This window comes from Electrophorus electricus, chromosome 2 (genome assembly GCF_013358815.1).
Source record: "Electrophorus electricus isolate fEleEle1 chromosome 2, fEleEle1.pri, whole genome shotgun sequence".
Lineage (NCBI taxonomy): Eukaryota > Metazoa > Chordata > Actinopteri > Gymnotiformes > Gymnotidae > Electrophorus > Electrophorus electricus.
Window position 1 is genome coordinate 18,859,626 of NC_049536.1, and position 15,000 is coordinate 18,874,625.

Sequence of the window (15,000 nt, forward strand, 5' to 3'; positions counted from 1 at the left end):
GAATATCAAAGCACGGGAAACAGTCGCTTCTCCGGCGGCCCTGTAGTCGTGTGACCGGGCAGAAGGGTGGGGGGGGTGGGGGAGAATCTGCAGAGAAGACAGAGAAAGAATGAGGAAGAATGAGTGAAAAGGAAGAAAAAACTAAACCAAAACAGTGGACATTTGAAGGTAGAGAAATCAGCAAAGCCAAGAGGTTAAGTGCCAAGTGCCGCACGGCCTCCTATGGAGAAATGGAGAAACAGATTGGGGGGGATAGATGGGGAGAGAAAGAGTGAGATTTCATCCATCCAAAAGTACCACAGAGTAAAAGAACGTCAAGACCGCAAAAGCAGGAAAAAAAGAACATTCCGAAAGGGCCGGAAAGGAGAGAGTGCCCCATGTTACAGCGTTAACCAAGCAAACACCAAACCCGCACAACATCCCTCAGCTGTCTGTTAGCTTCTAGTCTTCATGAAAGAGGTGAGGTGTGAGTCAGGGGTTCGGTCTCCTGCAGATACAGGAGAACATTGTAAAGACTAACCTGCCATGGGGGTTTACTGGTAATGTAGTGGGTAACAATTCTGCCTCCCCTGTGGGGGAGGCCGTGGGTAAGACTTCTAATAAGTCTCTGTAACATACTTGAAATTGTACTGCCCAGTGTGTGAGTATGGAAGGAACTTTAAGAGTCCGTGATCATTGGGCCCTGTTCCGAAGGTGTGTGTGTGTGTGGGGGGGGGGGGGGGTCGTATTAAATAATGGGAACCGATCGTTCTGACAGGAATACAAAGAGAATAGGAAATTCATTCTTACAGCAGAAAGTTTTTAAAAAATGTTTAATCTGACATATACTTTATGTCCACTTAACATCAGATCTGTAAAAAGCTTTTTAGGAGTGGGACTTGAAAGCTAACCTTCTCCGGCTGTGTGCTCTGCATTAAAAGGGTTTGGCACGGGGAACCGTAAGAAACAAGCAGAAGACATTTGGCAGTAATTGAAAAGTGAAGAGACACAGTAAGATAGACGAGCCTGGACGAGTGGATCGTTGAAGGAGCCTCGGCTGGAAGGAGGAGCCAAGTAGCAGTGCACTGGACCCTACCACTGGAACTGACAAACCTGTCTCACGATAACCCAGCACTGGCCTTCTTAAGTTCTGCGTGTGTGGTCGGACACTGTGGGTTTCTTTGGAGAATTTGTTTATTTAAAAAAAATAAAATAAAAAAAAAACCGCACAAATTCCGAAGGTCTTATATACCGAAAACGGCCAAAGCAGAAACAGCCCGTGTTAGTGCAATTAAAGTGTTTCTGACTTGGTGTACTGTAAGGGAAATGTTCAGGGGCAAAGCAGGGACGTCCTAGAAGCTTGCCAAGGGCAAGTGTGCCAGCCCTCGCTCATCAAAGCAAACTCGGTGGGAGGGTTTGTTTAATTCGGCCATCTAAGAGGGCTTTCCCTGGCCACTACTGAACACTACTTAATGTCTACGCACGGCACCGGCCTAACATCTGTGTCGTGGCAGGTTCCTGCCAATTCACACTTCTGAACCTGAAGGACAGTCCTGTTAACAATTTTGTGAAGTTCTGAATCGCCGGGTTTAAACAGTGAGGACGTTCAGACAAAAAGACTGGAAAAAGTTTACCGCAGGACCTGACGACAAAGGTCTGGATCTCCCATCGCCCCGACACACTGCTAACAGACAAACTCTGTGACCCGAGGGACCTTCACAGACAGACCACTGGGCATGTGAGAAACAATCCAGCGTTTCATTTCAACTTTGGGGGTGGACACCGCTCACACCAGCCAACCTAACACGTTTTAAGAGTAGTGTGAGCAAGAGTTATTATACACACATGCACACAGACAATGGGTATGTGGGAAACAGCCCAAGCTGTAAACCCAAGGAGCAAACTGTCCATCTGACAATGCAGAGTTCACAATTCATTAGACGTGCCACTTAAAACCGTGTCATGTTCTTAGCAGCTGGACAGAGAGCTAAAGCAGTTAGAAGAATGGTGTCAGCTGTTAGCAGCAGTGTTCGCGGTTTCAGATGATGGGTGCGAGGTATGAAGTCTAGATAGAGGCTACAGAACCATAAAGCCCACGCTAACAACATACACAGAGCGGTAAATTAACCCTCATGGAAAAAATGCAGAATTCTGGTAAACATCTGAGCAATCATCTGAGTAGCTGTTGCTAAAAAAAAAAAGCAACAATGAAGTATATGAATGTTAACAAGTTAATTTCATTCTGTTGTTAAACCAAAAACACATTCCCTGAGATAACAAGCAGTTAAAACAGTTTTATTAAAGTAAAAAAAAAAAAAGTGGTGCTGTCATTTCAAAATTCGTTTTCATTTTAGCCTGCTTTAATAGTTATTAATTTACATTTAGCTGATGCTTTTATCCGAAGCGACTCACAATTATGACTGAACACAACTTGAGCAATTGAGGATTAAGGCTCCTATCTCTGGCAAACTGGCGGTGGTGGGACTTGACCTGGCAACCTTCTGATTACTAGTCGAGCACCTTAACCACCGAGCTGCCAATGCCCCAAGCAGGACTGTTTGTGATGAGAGTCCTATGTAAGCTGATGACTACCCTTGTAGCACAGCTGCTCCCTCCTTTTCCTGTGAGCTGCCAGCGCCGTTATCCAGTCTATTAAAATATCATTTAAGCCATTTCATTTTCAGTCCTGCACATAATATAGCCTAATCCTATCTTGAAATGGGCTGCAGCAATTAATTTTAGACAGAACGCTGTTGCAGGCTTGTGGTTGGACAAGTCGAACATATCAGATGAAGTCTGATTGGCTATTGAAAATGCATTGCATGATACCATGGAAACAGCAGTGGATTTTTTTTGTTTGCTTGTTTTTTTTGTTTTCTGTAGTAGCAAGTTAGCAACCGTCTGTACTTTAGAGAAGGAAAACAGAAATGAAAATCATAAATACAGTTTCTTTATTAAACAGGAAACAATAAAGTGATATAAGCCAGCTACAGAGGCACAGAGCAGAGCTACACCCGCTGAAGTGAGCTCAGGAACGCCTGGGTGAGTAAAGTCAAAGGTCACGCATTTATATGCTACCTGCTCCGCCCAAAGTCAAGCGTCCTTGGAAATCCCTCAGAGGAGCCTATTCCTCACCAACACAGCCGGAGACAACGGGGGGAAATTACAACCAAAATCTATCCCAGCATGCCCTTGGTGCACCACATACTGATTCCTCATGGTGGTTCACTGAATGTGGCTTAATATGTTTGGGCACAGAGAGTTTGCCAGCAGTGTAAGGAAATCACTTTGTTTAGGTGTAGGTAAGATCATTCGTCTTGTGCATGAAAGGACGCTGAATATGGTCCTGATTGCTAACGAGGTTAGGCGAACATGCTGTGTACATCGGAGTTAAACATACAGTGTGCACGCAAACACACCCCGACACACACATAGCGGAGGCGCAGCTGAGGTAGGCATGTGTCTGTGTACATGTAAGTCACTTTGATAAAGGTCTTCTCTCCAGAGACATCTGGTGTGAGTGACTCAACCTGGTTCTCTGGCAGCAGGCTAAGAATCCCAGAATGCAGGCAGAATACACACACACACACACACACACACACACACACACACACACACACACAAACACAAAGCGCGTGTGCAAATATCCATTGCCCACACACACACACACACACACACACACACACACACACACACACACACACACACACACACACACACACACACACACACACACACACACACAGCATGCCTGTCAGAGAGGCACTATGTGTGTGTAGATAGCATGCCATTACCTGCTGCTGCTCTTCTGCTTCAGCCAAACTCTTACACACACCAACACACACACCCACCCATACATACATACACACACACACACCAAGGGCACATAAGCATGCACACGAGCCCAGAGTGTCAGAATGAGTGTGTGTCGCCAGCCCAGAGATCAGACACGTCAGCAGCCTGCCATCATTTCCCCAGACGAGTCGTCCCGAAGGACGGTCACAACGAGGCGATTCCTTCACGAGCATCGTGTGAGAGAGAGAAGGCCCCGGTCACCCACCCACACACACTACGCTCCGACCAACACAATCCAATGCGAGGCAGCGCATCCCTTTATTTGGTGGCTCTGCGGACAGACACCGTGGGTTTGTGTAAAGGGGTTAAACTGGAGCGGCGAATCAGGCCAGGCTGACAGAAAGTCACTGCTTCACTCCGTTCTCATGATTAAAACACGAAGGATTTTAGTGGTCGCCGCTAGGCAAGGAAGCCTTCCGCGCGTGGAATTATGAGAAAGGACCAAAAACTTCGAGTGCAAAAAAGAAACATTATATATATCTCCAAAACTAGTAAAATACAGTTTCCAGAGAAACAAAATGTTTCGGATAGAGGTTCTTCATCAGCTGTGCAAGAAAAGTGCTTCTGAAAATAAACATGCAAAAAGAAACATTTTGCCACAGCTGCCCACATCTCAAGAGCGCCACCTTCACCTGCCAAGCTGAATCCAGCTGAACACCTCCCTCTGCCGGAGACTCTCGACCAACCTGGACTCCGTGCTGCTTGCTAGAGCCTCACAGCCTGGAACTGCTTGCGTTAAGTGTTAAGGCTGGAAGGCCCAGCACTCAACACCGCGGTCTGCTCGGAGTTTTCATGCACTTCCGGGTTGTCCGACCGAGGGCGAGACGCGTTGTTGCTCTGGGTCACGCAGCGAGCCACGCCTTTTTGCTGCTGGAGCAGACACGCGCGTTCCACCGTCACGTCCAGCCGCGCCAACGCCACGATGTCAGCGCGCTCCGAGCCGTTAACACGAGACCGTGTCATCGGCACCAGAAGGTGTTCGAACGTCTCAAAAGTCGAGTGGCCGCACGTCACAGCATGTCGACCGGAACGCTAACTACAGAAAAAAAACACTCAAAATCACCGATGATATCACTGATGATCAAACAGAAGCCAAGACAGCGGAGTTAAAACTGCACAGTTTACTGCTTTTGTTTTGTCTGCTTTGACAAGATTATGAGTGAGCAAAGGCGAAAATACGAAGCTCTTTCCTCATAAGCTTACATTCTGAGTCAGCCAGCAAATGCACTGATCACACAAATGATCTCTTTTTGAGAGTGTGATTGAGAGAGTTTCAGCTATCAATAAACAGGTCAGTGCCGTGAATTCTGTTGAGAACGTGTCTGTGTCTGCTCAGAGCACGCATCAGTCATGACAGCCACACCAGCGAGGCTTCATAGTCGCCTCAGGGCTCGCTGCGACCTACGTAAAGCTCAGACGCTGCTCGCCGACATATCCGTCCGCGTCAAGCGCAGACACTCTGCGTTTCCTGTCTCTCGAGCCTGCCGGACGCAGCGCACAGAAACTGGAGCGCGGTCACAGCCCCGCGGACAAACGGCAGCGCGTCCGCAGAGCAGGGACTCCCCCATCTCCAGCCGCGGGGGGGCGGGGTCAAGGAGCTTGCAGCTGACTGTCAGACGGCTTCATTCTTCTGTGTGCGCGCTCGCTCGCACACACACACACACACACACACACACACGCACGCCCATGAGGCCCCCCCAGCAGAGCACGATGACACAGGTTGAAGACTGCCCAACGGCGTTAGCGACACCCAGTTCAGAGGCGGTACGGCAAGCGGAGAGGAACTTCAAGAGGAACCACCGATGAACCTCCCTGGTACGCTGGCTAATTCCTGACGGGTGGTAAGCAGTCCGGCTTGAGCCTCCTGCCCAGACGGGACCGTGTGGAGTGAACCACCCAGCAGTAACAAGCCGATGCGGATCAGAGGTGCCCCCTCTCCCAACCTGAAGCACCTTCTCGGGTGGTTCCAGCTTCCTGGATTAGACAGCGCTCAGATGAATCAATCACAGTCGAGACAGCAGACGCCAGCAGAGGGTCTACAGCCCGTGCCACACCTGTGGTCACGTTAACTCGCCAGCCTCTGAAGTCAGAGGGCCGGACACGATGGTTGGCGCACGCAGGCTGAGCTCAGACTATAAGGTAGTAAGGAACCTGCAGATCTGGCTTTGGTGCTACAAACACACATTCAAACAATGCTAGCGATGCAGCGCTTGGCTCAATTAGCGCTCCAGTGCCAACGCTTCTGGAACATGGCATCCCTATTAATAGGTTGTAATGTGGGGGGGGCCAACGCACCGATCTTCGTGCTGCGGTCGTCTCCTCTGTGCATGCTTATGGGAGAGTAGATGAAGGGGCTGGCAGAGGTCACGCCCTGACCCGTGAGACCCTTCACCTTATGGGGCCGGAGGCTAGCAGGCAGGTTCAGGAGAGACACAGACCTGCAGCGGGTGGGAGAGAGAGAGGGAGCGAGAGAGAGAGAGAGAGAGAGAGAAAGTGAATAAAAATCTAATGTTCCAACTATTCAAATGCACAACATCTTCAGACCACAGCAAAATATTTTTATTAGATTGGACAATGCACCTTCCTGCAGAATCTGAAACCACCCGCAAACTTCAGTCCTCTCGTCATCTCCCCGCACGCTCGCACGCACGCACACTCGCACGCACGCACGCACGCAACACAATCTCTTGCAGGATGAGCGCAGTGCTGTTTGTGCAGCTCAAGCCTCGTCAGTCTGAGTCTGACCCTCCCCTTCGAGACAGTGATTGATGTTGGCTTTCGTTTTTGTATGCGCACGTGTGTGTGTGTGTGTGTGTGTGTGTGTGTGTTTCAGCGATTCCCCACAATGCATGAGGACAGCATGGCCTCTGGCACTAACACACAGAGGAGCTGGGTTTAAAGCACTGAAAAAAATTGCTGATTCCACAGCGATGTCTGACTCTGAACTCAAACGCCAAGTCACAGGTGAGCAAGACGGACAGGCATTTTGCCTGATCTGACAGTACACACTCGATTGTGTGTGTGCGTGTGAGCGAGCGAGTGAATGAGACAGAACAGCTAGCAACTGGACTACATACGTGTCGGTCTTACTAATGACAGTGTGCTTATACGAGTCACACAGTCAATGTCAACGTGTGCTGAGAAATGTAGACTTGGAACTGGAACTGGAACAGGCTACTCCAACCATCACTGTCAGTGTCTGACTGCAAGTGCTTTCGAGCTCAAAATGCTCCCACTCACACACACACACACTCTCAGTCTCTCACTCCTGCTTTCACATAATCTCAACTTTAATTTTACTCTCAGCGACGTTAACTCATTAAAGCATATGACTTAAAGCATAAAACGTTGTTTTTTTTTTTATTTATTAAAACTTGCATCGCCACAATGATATTTACACAATGACGTGACCGAAATGCAATTCATCGCGTACAGGGCAAAGCTTTTCTCGGAGCACCTGAGGACAGTGCATTAATAGTATGGCACGCACACAGGAAAACTGTCCAAAACACCTCCCTCCCGGAGTGGGCGATGCGACTCTGGAGCAGCTGCAGATCTGAAAGTGATTGACCAGGGATGCTATGAGATGGAGATGCAGATTTAAGGACCTCCATCGGTGTCTTCATATGTTCAGAAGCCTAAATTGGGTACAGGCACTACTGACATAACAGCGCCGGTCAGGTGAGACAAGCCCAGTAATGGTGACATTTATTTTCCCTAACAAGACAAGGATTTCTTGAACAGCGAGAGAGCGCGATAATTCATTGAAAGTAATTTCACAAGCGCTGTCTCAATCAAACCACCACGCAAAGGATGCTCGTTCATTTTAAGGACGGAGTGGGTGGAGGGGGGAGAGAGAGAGAGAGAGAGAGAGAGAGAGAGAGAGAGAGAGAGAGAGAGAGGGGGGCTCCAAGGACATGAAGACAAGAAGGAACAAAGAAGACTTGCGCACGCCTCCATCAGGCGATCCTCAAATCAAACACTCCTCCACAGAGAAAGGAGAAAAGGAGGGAACGTTTCGACATGTCCAGAGGACAGCGCACTGGCCTCAAAGCAGGAGAATGAAGGAAAACTCAAACATCCGTCAAACACCGCTACTTAGTAGAGAAATAGTGCAGTTTTGAAACAATATTAGTTTATATAAGCCTAGATCTGACTGTTGGATTTGTGGAGGATAGAGTCTGGATTTGAAGTGTTTCTATTTGTCACATAATTACAGAGATGAACAGCAAAATGTGCACAAAGTACACAAAATGATAACGTTTCAGTCCACCTGAGAATCCCATAGCGAAATCACATTCTCGTAACGGAGATCCGCACAAACAATTAATAGCTTTTGCACAGAGAACGGGATATACTGGCATAAACGGACAATACAATCAAATCAGAGAAGTCATGTCTAAGTCTCCATTTAAGGCACTAGGGTCTAGCACTTTATGGTAGACATAAAAAAAGCATTCGCACCAAAGTAAAATCTGACCCACATCATTACCGTGACTATAAGGAATCATCACATCAGCGCCACAGACTGCCAAACCCTAGACGGAATGGCTGCTATCCGCAAGGTCCCTTGCTAAGGCTGATCTAGGATCAGCTTGGCAGACAGTTTTTATGGCCATTGATTCTACATCCGAGTTGTCAACTTTTTCCCGCCACATGCTGGATGTTTAGCCAACGCAAGCAGGTAGAGAACTGGTTTGGTTTCACTTCTCACTACAGCTGGTAAACACATTGACGTTTCTCCAGTTGTGGACACGCAGCACAGACTCGGCAAGGAAAGGGAGCCGTGATGTTGTCTGTGTCCCCTGGTGGATGGCGTCAACGTGTGGGTCGGTGTGGACCAGCGTGTTTCCAATGATTTTGCTCTAAAAATAACAAAGTGGAAGAGAGTTACTATCTCCTTATCCATATCGGAAAGAGATAAAACGTTCTAATGGCTAACACTGAAGTTTTTGTCTCTTCTAAGGAGATCAGAGGAGGATCCTTACAGAGGGATGCAGTCTCTACATCGTACTGGGGGATTTAGAAGTGTTTTAAGTATAATAGCAGCTACTGTTTTATTTGTTGGATGATTAGGTGGCACCGAGGGAATTCTTGTAGTCTTAACAGTAGATTGTTTATAGGCTAGTTCGTCCGCTCTCTGAACAGGTAAAACGCGAACAAAGGCTTCATCTAGGACTTCCTAGGAAAGGAAATGACATATTTCTGAAGGAGGTCTTGATTCTCACTGCAAGTGTGCTTAAGTCTCAATAGCAATGGGTAAGAGAAGAAATTTTCCAGGCCTTAGAATGTGAAGAGTTTTAGTGCAAATAGGAAAGAGTCTGCAGTAGAACAGACTGAGGTATTTAAACCAGAGTTTTCATACTTGCTGGGCGGGACTTGGAGAAAGAAGGAATTGACAGTTGGCGCTCTTCAAATGTGTATGTAGCAGTTTCAACATTGTCATCAGTGTATCTCAGAAATACTAAGGGTACAGAAGAAAAAAAAAAAAAAAATCCAACAAAAGGTGCTTGTTTTTGATGTCCCCATTATTACTCACACCAAGTCATCTTTGCAAGTTTTATCTGGAGTGAAAACTGAAGCAGTTTAGAGTTAATACAAGTTCCAACACTCAAGAGAATATCTGCGCGAGGTTTCTTCTCAGGACACACATCAAGAAAATGCTTTCAAGCCCTCAAACCATCTTGGTTAGGGATGACTGTGTATAAACTTTCAGCATCCATTAATAGAAGAGGCAATTGGTAGGTAGCATTTGTTCTTTCTGGCCCTCAAGGACTTGAAGAAAATATGAAAGAGTCTAATTTATGTAGTTAGGTAAGAAGTGAACACTTTGCTAAAAAATGTCAAGATTGGGATATAATGGCTGCAGGGCAGGAACAAGCAGTTACAGTAGGACATCCAGAACTGTCTTCCTTATGAATTTTTGGGAGAAAATAGAAACAGCTAAAGTGTCTTGAACGCACACACGCACGCACGCCCGCCCGCACACACACGCACAGACTGAAGGATAGCTCAGAGGCACTAATCATGGAAGCATAAGATCAAGCACTAAGCGCTAAGTGAATGGAAGCAAGGTTGAGTCACTCCAGAGAAGACCCAAGATGCAGACTGTGCTAAGGAGCCCGTGATGCTGGCACGGCCCGTAAACACTGAGAGGCAACCAAGTCCAAATGGGAGGAAGCGCAGAGACCACAATATGCAGAGAACAGATCCCAGGAATGATGACATCAATCTCAGTGCAGAAGAGCGCAATCTTACAGCAAAATGTACTGTACTGCACCCTCAAACCTCTTGGCCATGTGTGAGGTAAAAGACACGGCACCCACTTGAAGGGTGAAGTATATATTGCATATAAAATAAACTCTCTGCTCGCCCTGTGGGCGGTCTCCTCTTCCTTCAAGCTCAGATCCTCTTCAAGAGGTCTGGGAGCTTGAGAGTCCAGAATAGTACTTTGGTTTTTCCCAGGACTGGACTCTTCTGGATGGAGTCTTCTGGGTAGTCTGGGATCTACTGGAACCATTCTCCCAGTTTGGGATTCATTAGTTCTCTGATTACTACTGTTGCCTTCACCTTCCAGTATATATGCACATTTTGAACCAGTGTAGCTAGATTATATTATTATATATATTTAAAAAATAAAATATATCTAAATAAAATAATCTACATAGCTACAGAAGAGTGAGTATGTGTGTGTGTGTGTGTGTGTGTGTGTGTGAGCACAGTGGGGTCACCTGTGTGTGTGTGTGTGTGTGAGAGAGAGAGAGAGAGCACAGTGGGGTCACCTGTGTGTGTGAGCACAGGCGCTCATACAAGTTCAGCCGTGTCTCTGGGCGTCTGGGTGAGCGTGCATCACAGGCATGATAAAGCAAACCCTGTGCTGATCTACCAGGGCTCCTGCCACTGCTGCAAACATCTTCCTCCCACAGCACCAATGTCGTTTGTGTACTGGGGAGTGTATTTATTTCGTTTATTTAAAACTGGCTTGCTGTCAGGCACATTACTTGTCAAGCAAAAGGAAGGAACACCTTGACATCCTGTAGCATTTCTCCCCAATGCAGTAAAAGAAAAATGCCCCGCTGCCCCAGCTGGAGGTCTGCATGTCCTGGCATCAGTACAGGTTTATTGTTGATTTGGTGTTTTTTTCAGTCCATTTGTTTGTTTTAACAAATTTTCTTTTTAGTATTGTACAATTTTCTAATAAGTGTACAATTAAAAATTCTGATGTAACTCAGACAGAACATTTATTCTAATGGTTTAGTTTAGGAGCAGCAGACCTGATTCAACTTGCAGGAGCCAGTTCTGCAGAGGCCTTTTATAAGGGTCCTGTTCTGGAAGGGCCTTTTTCAAGATGCTGTTTTAGAACTGATTGCTTTTTTCAATACTCCCCTAAATACTGCTTTTTTAGACCTTTTTAAAAAAAAAATCTCCAGAACTCTTAGCCGCCCACATGCCTGATCCGCACGTGCTCCCTGATTCACGGTAGGGGGTGATTAAGGGCAGAGGTGGTCCCACTCACCTGACAATGGGCAGTTTGGTGAAGGGCACGGGGGGCAATTGGAGGCCATCAGGCAGCGTGATGATGCTCATGCCCCCGGGGCACTTGGAGGTGTAGTTCTCCAGGCTCTGAGTCACCTCCTTCTTCTCTGTAAAGCAGATGAGGAAGAGTCAGGATCCACAAGCAAAGCACTGAACCACGCTGGAGCCCAACAAGCCCCCCACCTTAGAGAAAAATGAAAACACTGAAAATCACTTTAATTTTAACCAGCAGGCCCATGTTCAGGTTCAGCTCAGCCAGCTGGGTGGTATACCTGTCTCGCCACTGTGTCCATAAACACGCCCGTTTCAGTACAGTGTCCGTGAAGATGTTTACAGCCAGGACTTCAGAAGACCACGCACACTCAGCGCTTCCCCGGACGAGGACGAGGGCAAAGGGATGAAAGAGGGAAACGCAAGTCTAATAACCATCTGCGGATCCACACACCTTTCCTTCACTTTTCAAATATAGCTGATCTTGTGTGACCGTTACCACTCCCAGCCCGCCCCCTGGGACGGACCCCGCGGTCGCTCCCGACAGACTGAGCTTCGCATCCGTAGCAGAGGCAGAGAGAGCCGACGCACGCCTTCAGAAGCAGGCGGGAGCGCCGGGTTCCAGTGGGAAAATCGGGATCAAGCACAACGGTGGACACGGTATCGATTCTCATTTTGCGGAGATTAAAGATGAAACCGCAAGGACGCGCCGCAAGGACGGAGAGCTCTGTTGCCGGGCCTGGTGCAGGCAGAAGTAGCAAGGCCTTTAGGGGCAGCTCCATCAGATTAGATTAGATTAGATTAGATTAGTTTAGCTCTGCTAACACCTTTACCGCAGCAGAAACTCCGCCTGTCCCCAGGGTTCGGGAGCGGAGCGCAAGGCAGTCTAGAACTGCTTAGGTCAGCGCCATCATCAGCAGATCCACACAGCAACCCTGATCGTAAAACCTGTCATTTAGTTATCACGAGCACATTTACAGATTCACAGTTTAAAACTCAGAAAATGCAAAAAATCCACTTGGTAGATTTGTGTCATTTTAGGTCACTGAAGACAAGGAAAGAAGAATGCAAACCAGCAAAGCAATGACGTGCAAAAGAGAGAGAAAAAGAGAGAGAAAAAAAGAGAGAGAGAGAGGGAGAGAGGGAGAGAGGGGGCACAAGAGAGTGAAAGAAATAAAGAAACTTTCTTTCGAAGTGAGCTTGTGAGGAAGGTGAAAACAAGTTTACAGCATGCATCGACTCCATAATTAATCCAAACTAACTCAATCTCACACCATAATGTCCCCAAAGTCTGGCAGCTGGAACAAAAAATTGATGTCTTCTCAGAGTGTCTGAAACTACCCCACACTGGAAAGGTTATTTCTCTCCTACAGGCAGTAGCACAGAGACGCCATCATATTAAAACCATCTCAGTCGGTGCAGAGCAAGCTCTAGCAGAAGAGAGCAAGAGGTCATGGGGCCTTACAAACGCAGGCACGCATGTGTGTGTGTGTGTGTATAACTGCAAGACCACACAAATGCTTAAAGAACAAGGAAAATGTTCCATCTTTACTGTCCACTCGAGTTAGCAGAAGGATGTTTCAGAACGTTGAAGCTTGTGCACTCCAGTTAAGGGATCTTTACAGGTCACCAGAGGAAACGCTGTGATAAGTCATTACACAGAGCTTTACCAATCCCACTGTTAAAGCTCAGTAAGGAAAAACAAACCTCACAGCAAACAAAAGTGATTTGTATATACCCATAATGCACTTAGGAAATGACCAAAAAAAAAGGCACTTTTGTTCATTGTCCCTCTTGGTCACACCCACACACACCCACACCCACACACCCTAACCCACACCCACACATGACTTAATTAGCAATATCTTGCTGTTAGTCCATTTAGCGCAGCTCACCTGTTTTTCAGGCCCATCTTTCCTTCCCACTAGAAAACAATGGAAAACAAAAGCCACCCAATAATTGAGGTTCCGCCTTCGGGCTGGTATTTGTAGCCAAGGTGAACTCAATTAAAGAGAAGAAAGGAAAGTGTGTCTGCAACAAAGGACCCTTCAGCATTTGTGGAAGGAGCCCACACACTTGTACCCAAATACTTGTGCGGGGACTGCTCACAGTTAGCTACTGCTTTACTAAAACCACAGGAACCTACACTGGACTGAACACTGGAATACTACACTACACCGGACACTGGAGGGAACATCATCCTGTGGAAGCTTGTGAACTACTCACCCCTGCGCCCGCCCTACTGCACTCTGCCTACTGACCCCCACGCAGACTACTCACCCGCCCATACTCACCCCCGCACGAGCACCCCTTCACTCATGTGCCGCACTGAACCCCGATTAACCCCTGACAGTCACCCACCCTGAACACCTCCCCGCACTCACTCACAGACGTCCCGTTTGTGTTCCCTAAAACACAACGGCGCTCTCCCAGAACGATGCTGAGCCGAATTACTGTGGAGGATTAATGGGGCCATTCGTATGCAACAATTGCAATTTCTTTGACACGTTTTTAAGCAATACATCGTTCTTACATCGTTTGGGGGGGACGAACGACACTACTGAAGGCATTTACAGAGCGGCAGAATGTCCTGGAAGATTCTAAAATGATTTAACCGTCTTAGTGATGCCACTTTACTGAAACCCTGAGAGAAGAGAGGGAGGGGGTGCGTGATGGAACACGAGCGACTTCGCGAGCGAAGGATTGGAACCGTCAGCAACGATGCCGCGTCTGCTCGCATCGTCGCGAGGCCGGCTGACAGCGCAGCGACGGGTGTCAGAGCAAATTATGAATAATGTACCACGGAGCGGAAAGGAGGGGGAGGGGCAGCCGCGAGTCCACGGCCAATCGCACACAGCGCAGCAGGAACCGAGCCAGCGTTGCTGCATGGGGCCCAGAGCGCAGACCCGGCACCATTAGGCGACACGGGCCTGATGAGGGCTGGTAGGTACGGACATCCCAGAGTGGTCTTCTCCAACGGTGCCCGCTGCACACTTGGCACAGGTTTGACGGTTTCTACGGGAACAATCGGCATTCTAGAATCAAGTTAATTCAGTGGTAACGAGGTTTTTCAAAAAAACCACTTTACTCACTAACTCTTAAATCATCATCGTTGCAAATTATCTAAACATTGCAAAGCTGAGCAAAAGAGACTTTGGACACAGCAAATGTCCTACAGGACAAGGGACAGATAAGCCCTCGACTCCAAAACGTTTTTTGGAGCTGCAGAACAGCGCTCCAGAATTAAGTACCGCTGCACTGTAAGGTACCACTGCACTCTGGTCCGGACAACTGTTATTCTCAACACCGATCCATCTACATTCATTTGTGGAAAAGCATTTGATAGCAGTAACGAAGCACTTCTGTACAAGGGCGTCTGCCAAACGCTGTGAAGGTAAAGTGTTGTGAAAAACCCGCTCACAAGGTCCAGAGAGCCTGGAGCACAGCCATCCTCCACCGCTGTCAGCTCCGCACACGCCTTCCTCGCCCCGCGAGAGCCCCGGGCTCCACCTCCTGTCCTCTTTTTCTTCAACCAGCCAAACAGCTGCGTGCAAGGCCCTCAGCTCCCAGGCCTGTCCACTGTTCAAACATGGAATTCTCCCAGAGGTCTTCACCTTATTTCATATTTGACCCCCTTTT

At 47.7% G+C, this 15,000-nt stretch overlaps 1 protein-coding gene across 2 annotated transcripts in view; it reads right to left on the reverse strand.

Moving 5' to 3' along the window:
• Window positions 1-15,000, reverse strand: part of trappc9 (trafficking protein particle complex 9) — a 201,596-nt gene that overhangs the window by 149,422 nt on the left and 37,174 nt on the right. For both annotated transcript variants that reach the window (XM_035521889.1, XM_035521888.1), the window contains 2 exons: window positions 11,351-11,477; window positions 6,130-6,272 (listed from right to left, as the gene is read on the reverse strand). In XM_035521889.1, coding sequence (XP_035377782.1) covers window positions 6,130-6,272; window positions 11,351-11,477 — 270 coding nt within the window. The remainder of the gene's footprint in view (window positions 1-6,129; window positions 6,273-11,350; window positions 11,478-15,000) is intronic.